The 15,050-nt window shown below is 39.0% G+C and overlaps 1 protein-coding gene across 1 annotated transcript in view; it reads left to right on the forward strand.

The window, feature by feature from the left end:
• Window positions 1-15,050, forward strand: part of PTPRN2 (protein tyrosine phosphatase receptor type N2) — a 947,086-nt gene that overhangs the window by 803,290 nt on the left and 128,746 nt on the right. Inside the window, exon 13 of the mRNA XM_083188999.1 lies at window positions 79-291. Coding sequence (XP_083045125.1) covers window positions 79-291 — 213 coding nt within the window. The remainder of the gene's footprint in view (window positions 1-78; window positions 292-15,050) is intronic.

Raw genomic sequence — 15,050 nt, forward strand, 5'->3', positions numbered from 1 at the left:
TGGAATATTGTTCTCTTTGTTGAGTTTCCCATGGATGCTGTGTTTGACTTTTTGTTCTACTTTTGTCATTTCCAACAGAAAAGCAAACTGAAGTTATTGCCTCATCATTTGGAAGAAGAAGATTCCACAAAATTTATTATCCTCACTCTGATCTCCATCGCTTGTATTATCGGGGTTCTTGCTGGTTCTGGCGTCATCTATTGCCTTCGCCACCGGTCCCACCACAAACTTAAAGAGAAGCTTTCTGCTTTAGGAACTGACAGCAGCACAGATGCCACAAGCACTTACCAGGTAACATACACATAGATTTACTTATACATGTATGGGATGTTGAAACCAATGCAATAAACAAAAGTTACTTTGGTGTTTTTAAAAAATTGATTATTATTATTATTATTATTATTTTTAATTATTCCTTTTTTTTGGTGAAATAGAATTTATTCTATTTCATATCTAGTTAGTAATTTGCACAGACTGTGCCTTAGATATGATGCAATGTCTAGTACAAAATAAAAAAAAATCCTGACCACTCTATCCAGCAAAGCAGGAGTTAATAGGCAGAGCTCATTCTAAGAAACCTAGAGTCTTGGTTACAGATTGCAGAATGAAATACTACAACACAGAAGGATAAGCTATAGCAAATTATTGCTGTATCCAAAATAAATGATTCTGTAGTGATTTTATCAGCATTGTTATAAATACGTTGCTTCTTGTATTCATTAATACTTCAATGCTGTAACTAGTTTTTGTTGAGTAACAATGAGAAACCTTTTCTGCTTATTTGAGATTTTTGTTCACTATTATATGTAACATTTTAAAAGGAATTTCAATTTTGGTGGATTCTATTTTTTTTAAATATATACACTACAGTAGATATGATTGTACATAGCGACAGACTGAACAATAGTTTTAAGGCATTGTTATTTAACACTGTCTTGCATTCATGCTAGTATGTATGCACTGGCTTTTGTTATTATTTACTAAACTTTAAATTAGAAAAATGGAATTAAAGTAACTAAGTGAATTATTTATAGTTTATTTTTTTTGTCATTTTGTTTGTAGTAGTTCACCCAAATGTAAAAGTTAATAGCCTAGCACGTTCTCTTTTCATTTTTTTTTTCCTGCTGACTGATCTTTGAATAAAACTGTAGTTTACATCATTAAACATTTAGTATGGCATACTGTGTATATTTTAAACACTAGCTCTAAAAACCATGAGGAATTTACTGTAAAACTAATTGTGCAGTTCAGGCTGCAAATTTATTTTTAGGGGGGGGGGGGATCAGCACACTGAAACTTCCATGTGACTCTTCCACTTAATAAAATATATAATTAATAATATATAATTACACAGGAGTAAAATGTTTACATTTTTCTATGTGACCTTTTGGATACATCTCCTTGGGGCACATTGGTTGAATCGATATTGATTTTATAATGAGTAATGGTTTGTTTAATAATCTGGAAACTACACACTATATAAATTGTACTGAAATTATGGCTTCAATGGCAAAAAAAAAGTATCTTCAGAGCTTAAAATTCAACCAGTATAGTTATGTTTTAATTTAACAATGGTTTTACAATGGTGTTTGAAGAGTCAAAAATAAAACGTACTACTTCTTTAGCAAAGACAAAACAAATTCATATATCTACATTTTATAAATACAGTATATAAATAGATAGATACTACACAAATACATATTATTTAAGCATTAATCTTCAGCTTTTTAAGTACACTTTTAAGAATTGCTGTATTTAACCATATTCAATATAAAATCTGCTTTGTGTTTGCTTTTCCCTAATTATTGTTACACAATAATAATAAAATTTGCTAGTAATAATAATTGCTGGGGTATTTAGGAAACACTACGGGAAAAACGAATCAACCTATTCACAACTCCAAAAATGATTTCTTTGCCAGTTGGGTTGATATAAATAAAGATTGTAAAATTAATTTTGTAGAATGTTTTTGTGTTTATTTTATTTTATTTTGTTACATCTAGAATACAAATAGTCTTATCTATAACCGTTTGATTTTATTGGGGAGCTTCTATAGTGAAGAAGCCAAGGAAGCATGTTGTGTTTTTAATTACCATTTTTATTAGAAAATGTCATTGGTTTTATTTCATCAGCTTTTATTCTCCATATTGTTATGGTATTTTAAGATGCTATAAACCAGCTCTGGGAGTGTCTTGTAAACACAAGCTCTGAGCATGCATGCTAGTTGTCACTGTTCCCATTAAAGGTGATTAGAAATATGACTCTGTAGCTTGCCTCAGTGATCAGCATCGCTTAGTGCTGCTACATTGGCTCTGGGTGATGCAGATTTCAGGCTGTTCTCACCTGACTTGCCACCTCACTAACCCCCCTGCTGCTCTGCCATCAGTTTATTAGGAGCCAGGAGTGAGCATATGTTAAAGACCTGGTTGATTTTCTGAAACAAAAACCACACCCCATTGAGGAACATTTTCTTTTACTTTTTTCTACATTATTTAATATTTAACTTCTCAACCCCATCAATATACAAAATATATGTGTTTAAATTCTAAAATGGCAAAGGAATGGGGGATGACTTGCTGATGCACCTGTTCATCCTTTAACCTCTCTGTGTTTAGAGTTGCATTTAGTTATTTGCTGTAACCCCCTTTGTTCTGTTGCCAAATCCCCCACAATGCATTTTGGCAATCAGCGTTCTATGTCATGCACCCCTGTACTATAAAGGGAGCTGCGGTTCATTTACTTATAAAACCACCTTAAAAAATGTACTTTTATTTTCACAGTTGTTTCTCTATTATATAGTAACGACACTCTAGACTCATGCAACTAAAAGGCTTATTGGTACGATTGTTTGATGTAATGATGCAAAGATTTGACTCTATGTCCTTAGAGAGACACTAAGAATTTGTCATATAAGACACGTTTTCCTAGACACATACAAACACCTCTAATGGCTAGAGAGAGCCATGTAGCTTACAGTGTATACAGCTAAGCAATAAAATGTGGTGATCTAAAGTACAGCAAAGATGATAAAGATAATATTATACCATTAGCAGCCGTAATAGAGCAATAATTCAGAAATTCAGACCCAAAGGGTGACTGTTTGGTTAGAAAGGGGTGGAAAGATTTAAGTTCAAAAGCAGCAATGCTTTACAATGATATCGCAGTTAGACCAGTCGGTGTTGACCCAAAGATAAGCAGTGTATATATATATATATATATATATATATATATATATATATATATATATATATATATATATACATCATTTTAAAACATAGAAAATGAATTTTTCTATGAAAAAAATTAGATCTATGCATTTCCAAATACTTTTGAGTTTTTAATAATTAAAGTCTCTTTCTCCTTACTTGTTAATGATATTCTGTTGAATAGGCGCCCTAAGGAACCACAGAAGATCCATTTTTCGTGAACTGTTGGCCAACATATGTTGAGATGGCCTTTATTAACAGAAGGGCCAACAGTCAATAGCCCTGGAACATATGCGGCTTGGGCTTTTGTCAGATCCTATAATGTATGCTAAATATTGCAAGTCATTTGTAAGCTAAAGCTACTGCACTGAATTATACATTGTGTTCTAGTTAATCTATGTTTGAAATATGTTAGATGTAGTAGTACAAAATTAAGTTCTTACTACGCATTTTATAACTCCTTTATTGCAAATATAACCAATAAGTATTTAGCTGTGTTTTGAAGTAGATGATGTTTACATAGGGGGAGGGTAATAGGTACTTTGCATGATCTGTCAACAATTCATTCCACCGTGGTTCCAAATTCACATTTATGAATGAAAACGCTGAATTGTTTTTCAGCCAGGTTCCTATTACAGACAAATGGGTGTGAGCTTTGACTAACGGCTCCCCATCCTTCTTTTGTGATGGGTACACAAAAGACTGCCTTACCCATATACGTTGTTATTCTGCCTCTTTTTCTCCCAGTGTGGCTACAAGAATAAAGAAAATATCTAATACCAATATATTTATTCTTTTTATATTGGGCTTAATACAGAGAGAAAAAGTTAGTTATCCAAAGCCCCTCTCCCTTCATTATTCTACAAATGTCACGATATGAGGAACAGTACTAGGAGATTGTTATATGTGTACTGTATGTGTGTGTCTGTGTGTTTACAGTAGCTCTGTATCCCTCCTTTTCCCTCCTCTGTTTCTCTTTGTCCAACGTTCTCATCATTGCACAAAATTATTGTCCTGATTCTGCTTACCAATGAGCCCCAAACCAAGATCAAATCATTCAAAACCATATAATAAAGCCACAGCCAATATGTCAAATATATTTAGAATTATTTTACATGTAGGGGTGTGTATGGGTGGGCATGTCTACTATTATACAGTACCTTAATACTGTAATGAGATGTGTTTTCTAGGCTTGCCACAATATGAGTGTATGTGTGCATTTGTATGTATGTATATATATATAGAACACAGAAACTATTTGTATTTTTATATATATATATATATATATATATATATATATATATTATATATATATATATATATATACATATATGTACTGTATGTAGATATATGTATAGATTATTATTATTCCTTATTTTAATCCTTATAAAGTATTGCCACACTGTGCCACCCTGTGCTTAGGTGTGCAGTAACCTATAGCAACTACTTAGACATAGGATACATTTTGTAGACTTCATAAAAAAAAATGGTTTGGTTCCTTTCTGTTATAATAAATGTGTGCACATTGCACCATGTCATTAAATAAACCCCCTTTGTGATGTATCTATATGCTATGTAATAAGAAAGGGAAAAAAAAAACAAAAAACAGATGATGTCTGGTACAATATATCATCTGTTTTTTTTTTCGCTTTGAAAAACATTTGTTGTTAAAATATTTGCTTAGCGTAAATCATTCACCCACTGAAGGATAAGATCATTGAATATGGCGAGCCTGGCGCAGGACATTAGGTCCTGTTAGCATCAAATCTGAAACCTCAGTGCGACGCTTACATTTTGATGTTTCACTGGTTAAAAACAATGACTATCATGCTGAGCTTGTAACCGGCCTGCATGTTGCATGTGACTAAACGTGTCTACTTTTCATTCATTAACATCCTGACCGTGGTTGACTTGCTTGAATGCCCTGTCACTAAAGGCGTCACTTCTCTGGAGCCTGCCAGTGTGTGCCATGTAGGCTCAAGTCATGCGTTCAATGCAGAGTGGCACAAACGCAGAAAGCGCTTTATACATTGTAGGTGAGGGTGTAATGTGATTTTATAGCAGCCCAAACAGCAGGATCCAATAGCTCGGTCAAAACTGTAATCCTCATAGGGTTTTCTCTTCATTTTGGAATGTGTCATGATTTTGATTGTGTCCTTTCCATATCTATTAATGTGGGGTTCAACCTTTAGATACTGGTTTATCTTAGTTTCAACCTTTCTTACAGTACATATCCTTTAGTTGAATTCCTTGTTTTTACTACCCTGGGATTTGAAAGTTGCTTCCTAGATAGCATTATATACAGTGCAGACAGTATAACATGGTTATGTAGCATTAAGGCCACACAATGGGCAAATGGGCCTCTTATATACAATACATGTCTCACAAGCAAACAATGCATTAGTGACAGTTGCAGGAGAGCAAGAAAGCATAAATTAGCCACTAGTACAGCAACATAATCAGAGAGTGGGCAGCTCGTGTAATGGGATAATTGGACATGTTTCATTTTAATGAGAACCACATGAAACACTTTGTCACTAGCACAAAATGACAAAAATTAGTTAAAATCTCTCTCTCTCTCTCTCTCTCTCTCTCTCTCTCTCTCTCTCTATATATATATATATATATATATATATATATATATATATATATATATATATATATAAAATGCTAAATACTCCTCACCTCTATAAGGTAAAGTACCATCAGTTACCACTAGAGGCCACTCGATGGACCAAATTCACAGCTCAAACTGAAATGTCATTGCAGAAGCTGTCATTTTGATGGGCTTTTAACTAGTTCTTTTATATCAGTGTTGTCCAAGATTCACACCTGGAAGTCTCCTCAGCACACACAGTACAGGACAATATCACTGGACCAGTGCACATGCATAGCTGCACACGTTGATCTTCTCATGACAAATTGCAAATTGCATAGTTGCCACCTACAACAGCATACCCTCCAACTGTACCGATTTAACCTGTACAGTACCGTATTTTAACGGTCTGTACCGGCTAAAAATAAATGTACCGAATGTACCGATTTCTGACGATTTGCGGAGGCTGAGCTGGTCGGATCGGGAATTCTGTGTCTGGCAATGCAGCAGCACCTGTTCCCCATCCCGTGGGGCCTAGCGGTCTGGTCAGGACCGCAAGGCCCCATTTTAAAACAAAATGGCCCCATTTTAAAACAACATGGCTCCATCGGCGTGCATTCCACCTGCAGTGGAACGCACACACGCTGTTGCCGCGTCACTTCTGGGTTCCGCAGCTTGTCAGCGCTGAACTCTTGCCTTTCCTCCTCCTTCTGACATCATGTCAGTGGGAGGGATGGATTCTCGGCTCTGGCTTGTGCGTGTCACCATCCAGGATGCAGTAAAGGCTGCCCGGCGCATGCGCCGTTGGTATATCTGGATGCTGGAAGCTGTGCGATGCTGTGCAGCAGAGTGACGTCTGTGGCTGGATTCGGAGCCGCCGGCCACCAGTCGCAGCAGTGTTTGTCAGAGTCAGCTCAAACTGGGGTGCACTTAAGTTAATTATACATTTAAAGTTAATAATTGCCCATCAGTCCCTTAACTTACGGTGACAATAATATATGTAATTCTGTTGCCCCAGGTGCCAGATCCCACATATATGTATATAACTGTAAATATGTGAAAAAAAAGTGTCCAATCAATGCCCAGTACACATTCGGAAAGGGGTTGTGACCACGCCTCTTTTGCCCGTGGCCACACCCCCTTTTGAATGTGTACCGATTTCTGCCCTTTAGATGTTGGAGGGTATGCAATAGAAATGTGCATGCTGACAAAACTAAATGCTTCACCTTGAAGGCATGGCCACTCCTATGACTACTTATTATTCCTTTCCAATACCGCTCAATGGAGTTCATGTACTGTATTTGAGTCACAAGCATTTTGTGATAAACTTACTGTGGTCACAATCTCATTTGTGCCGCATTTTTAAACATTATTCTAATCCCATTGGTTTCTGTGTGCATTTAAATGCACTGTCCAGTAATGAATGTGTGTAGTTGGAGTTTGACTCAGCCTATAGAATAGCAGCAACATTTGTTTGCTTGCATCAGGCTATAAGAGGGTCTGTGTGCATTCGCTGTAGAACATCTCCCTAGATATGGTCTCCGCAACCCTTGATGTTCATTGGAATATTGCAGCATGGAGACTAGAGTTCATGTTTGGTCAGACATTCGGGAGCAGATACAGCAATCTGCAATAAGAATGGAATGTTCCAATCCACCAGACTCTCTGATCTGAAAGAAACACCATAGACTCCAGTCCATGGGGTTTATTTACTAAGATGGGAGTTCTATTTCAGATGGGATGTTGCTATGGGCATCCAATCAGATTCTATTATCTTCTGAAGGCTCTAAGTAAATAAGAAGTAGATTCTGACTGTTTACCCATAGCAACATCCCATCTGAAATAGAATAATGTGTACACTCATATTAATGTATGTCAGCCCCTGATGCGGTCCCATTGCATACCCAGAAATAAATGGTGATCGCTGTCTGTATTTAGAGATGGTTGTATCTACGCATCTGCACCGGCTCCATCCATCTGCTTAATAAATTGGTCATCACTATCAGCATACATGTGCGCCAGCCCTATCAGATCTCTGCATCATCATCTCAGTTCTAATTAATCTGCAATTCAATATACAAAATACATTTCCGCTACTGGCATTACCAGAAATCGCCATCATACAACATACCAATGGGGGTATTCAATCCCGACAGCCATGATCCTGGCCCGTTTACGTTTTGCAGGCAGGGTTCAATGTCCCACCTGCCAATCTGCAAAAAGGGGGGCGTGTCTGCAAAAATGGCCATGGATTGTCGAGATACGGCCGTGATTGCGACAATCCACGGCCGTTTTCAGTAAAACAGCTTTTAAAGTCAAGTCCGTTCTGTCGCTCTGCCTCTTCAATGTTGTCGGGAAGACAGCATTGAATAGGCGCCCAACGCTATTCCCCCGTCAGAAATAGTGGTGGGGATTGAATATCCCCCTAAGTGTGGTTTGGTGAGATGAATATCATGGCAGGCATTCCATTAAGTACCATTGGGACTTCGGGGCTCAAAAAACCTTTTGTATGCAAATAGATATGTCTAGTCTTTGCCTGGACTGAACTATTGATGCTTAATTTATTCTTGTGTGCAATTTCAATCAAAGTAATGCTTATTATTTATCCATGGTATAAGCTTTATGGATATATATATTCCATTTTTAATAATATGCTGACTTAGTAGCCTCATGAAACTATATATATGTATATGTATGTGTGTATATATACAGTATATATATATATATATATATATATATATATTTATATTTATATAAAAAAATATAACATAATTGCAAGATTACGATGTGTAACCAGAGCCGGACTGGCCGTCTGGGACTTCAGGCTCTCTATTTGCCTGGTCCTTCCGCCTGATGTCCCTTGCTTCAAGAAAGATGCTCAGTAAACACCCTTTACTGAGCAGTGGCCACGCCCCCTGTGATGTTCATGTGCTCATTTATATGCTGGAGCCAAAAAGCAGCCCCACTCTGTCATTGTATATAACTGATTCCAAGCAAAGTGTCCAAGGAAATCCAACAAATATTGCCACTGTGCACATGAATAACAAAATGACTTATATCCACAAGCCTAAAAGCCCATAAACTCTTTGGGGTGGATTTACTAAAGCTTCCAAAAATGAAAAGTGTTGATGTTGCTAAAATCAACCAAATGGGTTCTAGAAGTTCTGTATCGCATCTTAGAAAATCATAGAATCAGATTTGTTGCCATAGGCAACACCACCGCTTTTCATTTTTAGAAGCTTTAGAAAATGTATACCTTTGTTGTGGACCTAGACCTCTGCAAGGAAAATTGGCAGTAAAAAAACAATAAAATGTGTTGCTCATATTTAAATATATATATATATCATTTATATACTAATGGAGCAGCTCGCAATGGCCCCACGCCAGCATACAGAAGGGGGCATGGACCCTGTTCTGTCGGAGCCATCTGTCGGTCTTCCACTGCTCTACCGCAGCTCCTCCTGTTTTCCCCCACTCACTGCCCATCTCCCTGAAGTGGAGACAGGCAGGGAAGCCGCTCCCCTTGCTGACGGGGACGCGGTAGCATGTGAGACGCTCATGCATCCCCATGAGATGGAGCTCCTGTCCGCCAGCCTGCGCCAGATCAGGACATCTGGCGATCCTGCAGGCTGGCTGACACGCGCTCCATCTGTATATGTTTAGTGTTTGTTTGTGTGTCTCCGAAACACTGCCATCTGTTGGCAGCGTGTGAATCTACATTTCTTTCTCTCGCTCACATGCACAAACACAGAGGCAATCACAAGGTAGCAGACTAGCTTTCGAAGCAGTAGCTTGGAGTGGGCTTACTACTAGATATATAAAAGCAGAGCATACAATAGGCTTCTGAAGCAGATGCACTGCTGAGATAATACAGAGGCAGCCATTACGCCCTTCTGGCAGACCCCTAAACCAGTGCTTGTTACATACTGTATAGCAATTCCTCATGCCAGCAGAGAAGTATTTAAATGACTTTCCTTTTGGAATACAAATGTTCCTTGTCAATATTTTTAAAAATAAATCAGTTGTTGGTTGGAAAGCGGCTGTAATTACTGTACAGTTTAAAAGCATAAATATAACATAATTGCTATGGGGTCCTCTTATGCGCTATGCAAACACACAATGATTGCCCTCAGTGTGAAAGCAATTACATTTGGGACATATGGGATAATAACTATCACATATGGAATGGAACATTAAGTATACATCATTAATGGAAACCCTTGTCCTCCTTTTAGAGATATTGAACATTGAAGGGGAAGGGGGCTCTGTGAGCACGTTAAGAAACACTGTTGCGGTGCACACAGCCATTACACTCCTAAGGGCAGAAACTGCATGTACACAAGCAACACACTGACTAGTGTGCTTTGATTTATTAAACAGGAAATACAATATCAAATCTCATCTGTTTTGTTGGAAACGGCAGCGGATTGTCAAATTTTTCAACAATCCGCATCTGTTTTGGACAATCCACAGACTTTCAGACACTCAACAGTTCGAACATTAAATTCCGACTGTTGAGATACTGTCAGATCAAATGAAAACGGCCCGGGGTTCTGACTGTCTGGAATTTCCGACAGTCGGAATCCTGGATTGAATACCCCCCATACTCTTTTGGTTATCTGATCTTTTATAATTATTATCTTCTTTTCCCCTGGTGGTATGCCCCCAATTTTTCCGGGCTGAGCTGCACTGGGGCAGCGGTCTGTCCCGGAAAATGTCTGGGCATGCCACAATATGTAGGTGCGTGCAAGTGGTGCCTCTACTGTTGCACCACTAGTGCACCACAATCTGGCCACAACCTCCCCATTGCTTCCCCCTGTCGCTCATTTGCCCCCCCCCCCCGCAATGATACGCCAGGGCCCTCGCCACTACTGCCGATTACTCCCTGCCACTGATCACTAACCTCTGTCACCACCGAGCACTCCCCTGCACCTCTACGCATCCCCTGTCTCCGCACATGGAAGTTCAGGGCTGCTCGGGAGCACTCGTGCATTCGGATGCCCAAACACATAAATGATCCAGTCCCCCTCCAAGTGGCCACGAAAACCCAACGCCAGAAGCTGCAGCTCCTGGGGAGCAGGGGCTGCTGCAATAGGCAATGGCTGCAGCTTTTGTGGTGAGTATTTCTGGGGTAAGACAAACCTGCCCTGGTGGGTTTTTCCTGCCCCAGGAAAACCCATCACTCAAGGGGTTAATGCCTGTGGCTTTAGTATGCAAATATAGACCCTCCAACACTCCAACCTAAAGCACACCCAGTGCAAAATGCACTGTTCCATTTGTTTTACTTTTGCTATTAGCTACGCCTAGTTAATTCAGTTTGTAAATATGATTAATTATTTAAGCAAAGGCAGCTACAATAGTAATGTCAATGGGAAATTTGGAATGCAAACCACAGGATGCCTGGTGGACACCATCCAGATGTAAGGTGTGTGTATGATTCTTAATTGTATTGTTTTAATAAAATATGATTTACAATGATTAAACAGGCTGTCTACAGTACCTAGGAACCCAGGGAAATAATGCAAACTGTCAAATCAGTTAAGTTTCCCATATAAATGATGGCGAATGGGGCGAACCAATTACTGCAATGTCTTTATTTTTGTCCATTTTCACAGGGCTCTTGCTGAGGTGGGTGCTGATCCTGCCGCCACTTTTTAGATGGTCGTGCATACTGCTTTAAGTGATTTACAGGTGTTGCTACTAAAATACAGAGACTGTCCATGACTTACTGTATTCATAATACGTATCATGCCAATACGTATATGTTCTGTGTTCTGTTATCACACAATGGTGGTTATTTTCTTAGATGGGAGTTCTATAGAAAATGGATTGTTGTTATGGGCAACCAATCAGATTCTATCTATTATCTTCTAGAAGTTGCTAAATAAAAAATAAGTAGATTCTGATTGGTTGCCCATAGCAGCATGCCATCATCAAAGAACTCCCATCTTAGTACCCAAATGTGTCTCTGATGTACAATGAGCCCACCAGCCTTGTTTTTAATTTTATGTTAATACCCTCTGGCTAGAATGTAAGCCACTTATTGCCAAGCTCTTGATTATATAAATGTATTTTTTTTTATTAGTTAATATGGTGTTACCCTGTGCGTGCTTTTTTCTACCATTAGTCCTGCAACAAACTGTCACATTAAAAGCTGAAATATCCCTATTTTAGTGCATATCTCTGTCACAAAATTGGCAAATGCCCAGCTGTACCTGTATAGCACTCATTCTTTCATTCCATGTTTGTGTGGGAGATTTTAATCTGCCTGTAGAGCAGGGCTTGGTATCAGTTTTAATTTGAACAATCTCCCAATGAAGAACCATGGAAAATGCTATTGTGTTCCAGCATGATGTGTCCTGGTAGTATTTCCCATAGGGATCTGCAGATAATGCCTACATAGTCTGGTCAGTGCTATCTAGATTTTGTATAATGACTTAACAGTTTCATTGATTGATATATATTTTCTTCAATATATTTTATTGAACCTCAGATTGTGTATACCACCAAAGCCAAACTTTGTTCAGTCAAAAATACACAGAAGATGTAGAAAAAATTTACCAAATTTTACTTCATACTATAAACATATCAGATATAAACACAATAAGAGTGGGTGTCCCTAACAGGTGTAAATCTAGCATAATGGTCTTTAAACAAAAGGATTGGGAGGGATATGCCCCATAAATCCAACCACAAACAGACATGAGTGCCTATTCTCCAAATGGATCCAAAGAACACATAGGGGCCGATTGTAATTCAGCCCCTTCCCCGATGTTTGGGGTTTGCACAAGCATTTTTTGCGCATGTGCAAAGCCTGGGAGCAAGCGGCATTGGCGCATTTCACACTCGCCAGGCTGTTTGCTCCAGAGGTTGTGGGCAGGGCACTGCAGCAGGGGAACACCGAGTGTTTTATGGGCATCCCCATAAAAACAATGTCCGTTCCCCCAGGAACACAGGTGTGGCGTTGCCTGCTCAGCGCGGGCAGCTGATATCACCTAACTCCAGCGCCCTCCCCATATTTGGCGATCAGAGGGGGAAATAAAAGTCATTTGACCGAATGATTTTGCTCCCCTTCTGTTTCGTGCAAGGGGTTGTGTTTGAGTACACATCCCCTTACATGCTAGTGAAAGGATTTGGCAGCAGGGAGGTAGGCATTCAGCAGGTATACGCACGGTTGCCTACTCTCCTGCCCCCCGCCGTGCAGTTCCTGAAATACTGGCATTGCACGGCAGAGGGCATGGCCACAAGGACACAATCTCTCTGGCCATGTCCCCAAAACATGACGTACCATTTGTAGCTCCGCCTGCATTCCACCCCTTTCTTATTCCTTTAGCGGCCCCGCACACTGCCTGATGGAAGTTGCTGCCCTCTCTCGGAGAGGGCAGCCATAAAGTAGGCAACCCTGGGTATACGCAGTTTAGCGATCAGGCCCATAAGGAGATAACAAAATAACAAAGGAGCAAATGCCTACCCGCAGCCCAATGTTCATGCAGGCTGCGCAAGTTACGGTATGTCAGGCACATAATGTTCTTCACTAGTAAAGAATGTTTTCTCCTTATGGAAGCATAACATATCCACAAGCGTAGACAGAATAGTATTCTCTTAAATGGGCTCCACTTTGATAAAAGTTGTTTTATTTCTGCTCATTTTAATGTTTTTTCTCTAGAGTCTAAGCACTGTACAGTATATCAAATAAACAACTCTCCTTATGAAAAGCAAAGTAATTCTTCAAGAATAGCACATGCCTAGCAGGTTAAATGTCAGATAGGTTTTCTTTGTCATAAAATAATTAGACTTTTTCCAGTAATTCGTGGTGTTATTAAAAAGGTAACGGATGACCTCACATGCTCTAGTAGGTCAGCGTGCAATTTTCTGACTGCCAATCTCCTAAAATGAAACAATATTAGTGAAACGCAAATATTGTGTAAATCTGCGAAAGTAAATTTAGATGTTAATCTGTTCGCTTCAGTGGATTTTCTGCAGTGTTTTACAAGTGAGCGTCAAACTGAGATCACTTCAAACAATAGGATTAGGTATACTGGAGAAAGGATTGCTAATTAAGGGAGAGATTGGGAAGGGGCCAAAGAACAGTCCGTAGAGATGTTCCACAGGCTTTACAGCCAAGTTATAATGGGATCAAACCTGCTTTAACCCTTTGAGTGCCAAGATCTTTGTGGGAGATGTGCAAAATGTCCACTAAATATGCCAGCATCACTCACATTTGTTAAATGAAGTCAAATACAAAATGGGTAGATTAGATTTCCTATATAAGGTAAACATTACAGGTCATTATATATATATATATATATATATATATATATATATATATATATATATATATATATATATATATATGAATATATACAGTATATATGCATTTTCCTCCTAGTTAGGGTTACCACCTTTTTGTTGAGAGATTCCCGGACAGTGGCCCGCCCCTTGACACACCCACAGCGCCGCCCCCACCACGCCCCCAGCTCCGCCCTTTGACCCGCCTAATGTTGATTTTTTTTTTTAACCTTTGCTTCAATTTCATTCTTGATTTTGCATACCATAATGCCAGTTACATGATACATCATACACAGTAATGCCCATTACACGTTATGCCACACACCGCGATGCCCATTACATGTTACGCCATACACTGCAATGCCCATTACATGATATGCCAGGACTAAAAACGTTCTTTTGTAAAGGAGGAACAATATAGACAGTGCGCGCCGTAGGCGCGCGCAAAAAATTTTCAACATAATACTGATTACACGTCACACACCCATTACATGGTATACAAAATGCCATAGTATACCACATGCCATAATGCCCATTACATGTTATGCCACACACCATGATGCCCATTATACATTATGCTTATTATTTGTTATGCCAGGACTAAAAAATAATTCTGAGATAGGGACAACACAGGCACAGTAATGCTGATTACACATCATACACCTATTACATAGTATACCACATGCCATAATGCCCATTACATGTTACGCTATACACTGCAATGCCCATTACACGATATGCCAGGACTGAAAAAGGTTTTCGTAAAGGAAGAAAAATAGACAGTGCGCGCCGCAGGCGCGCATCAAAAATTTTCAACATAATGCCGATTACATGTCACACACCCATTACATAGTATACAAAATGCCATAGTATACCACATGCCATAATGCCCATTACATGTTATGCCACACACTGTGATGCCCATTACACGTTATGCCCATTACTCGTTATGCCAGGAC

This window comes from Crinia signifera, chromosome 5, assembly GCF_055691185.1.
Source record: "Crinia signifera chromosome 5, ASM5569118v1, whole genome shotgun sequence".
Taxonomy (NCBI): Eukaryota; Metazoa; Chordata; class Amphibia; order Anura; family Myobatrachidae; genus Crinia; species Crinia signifera.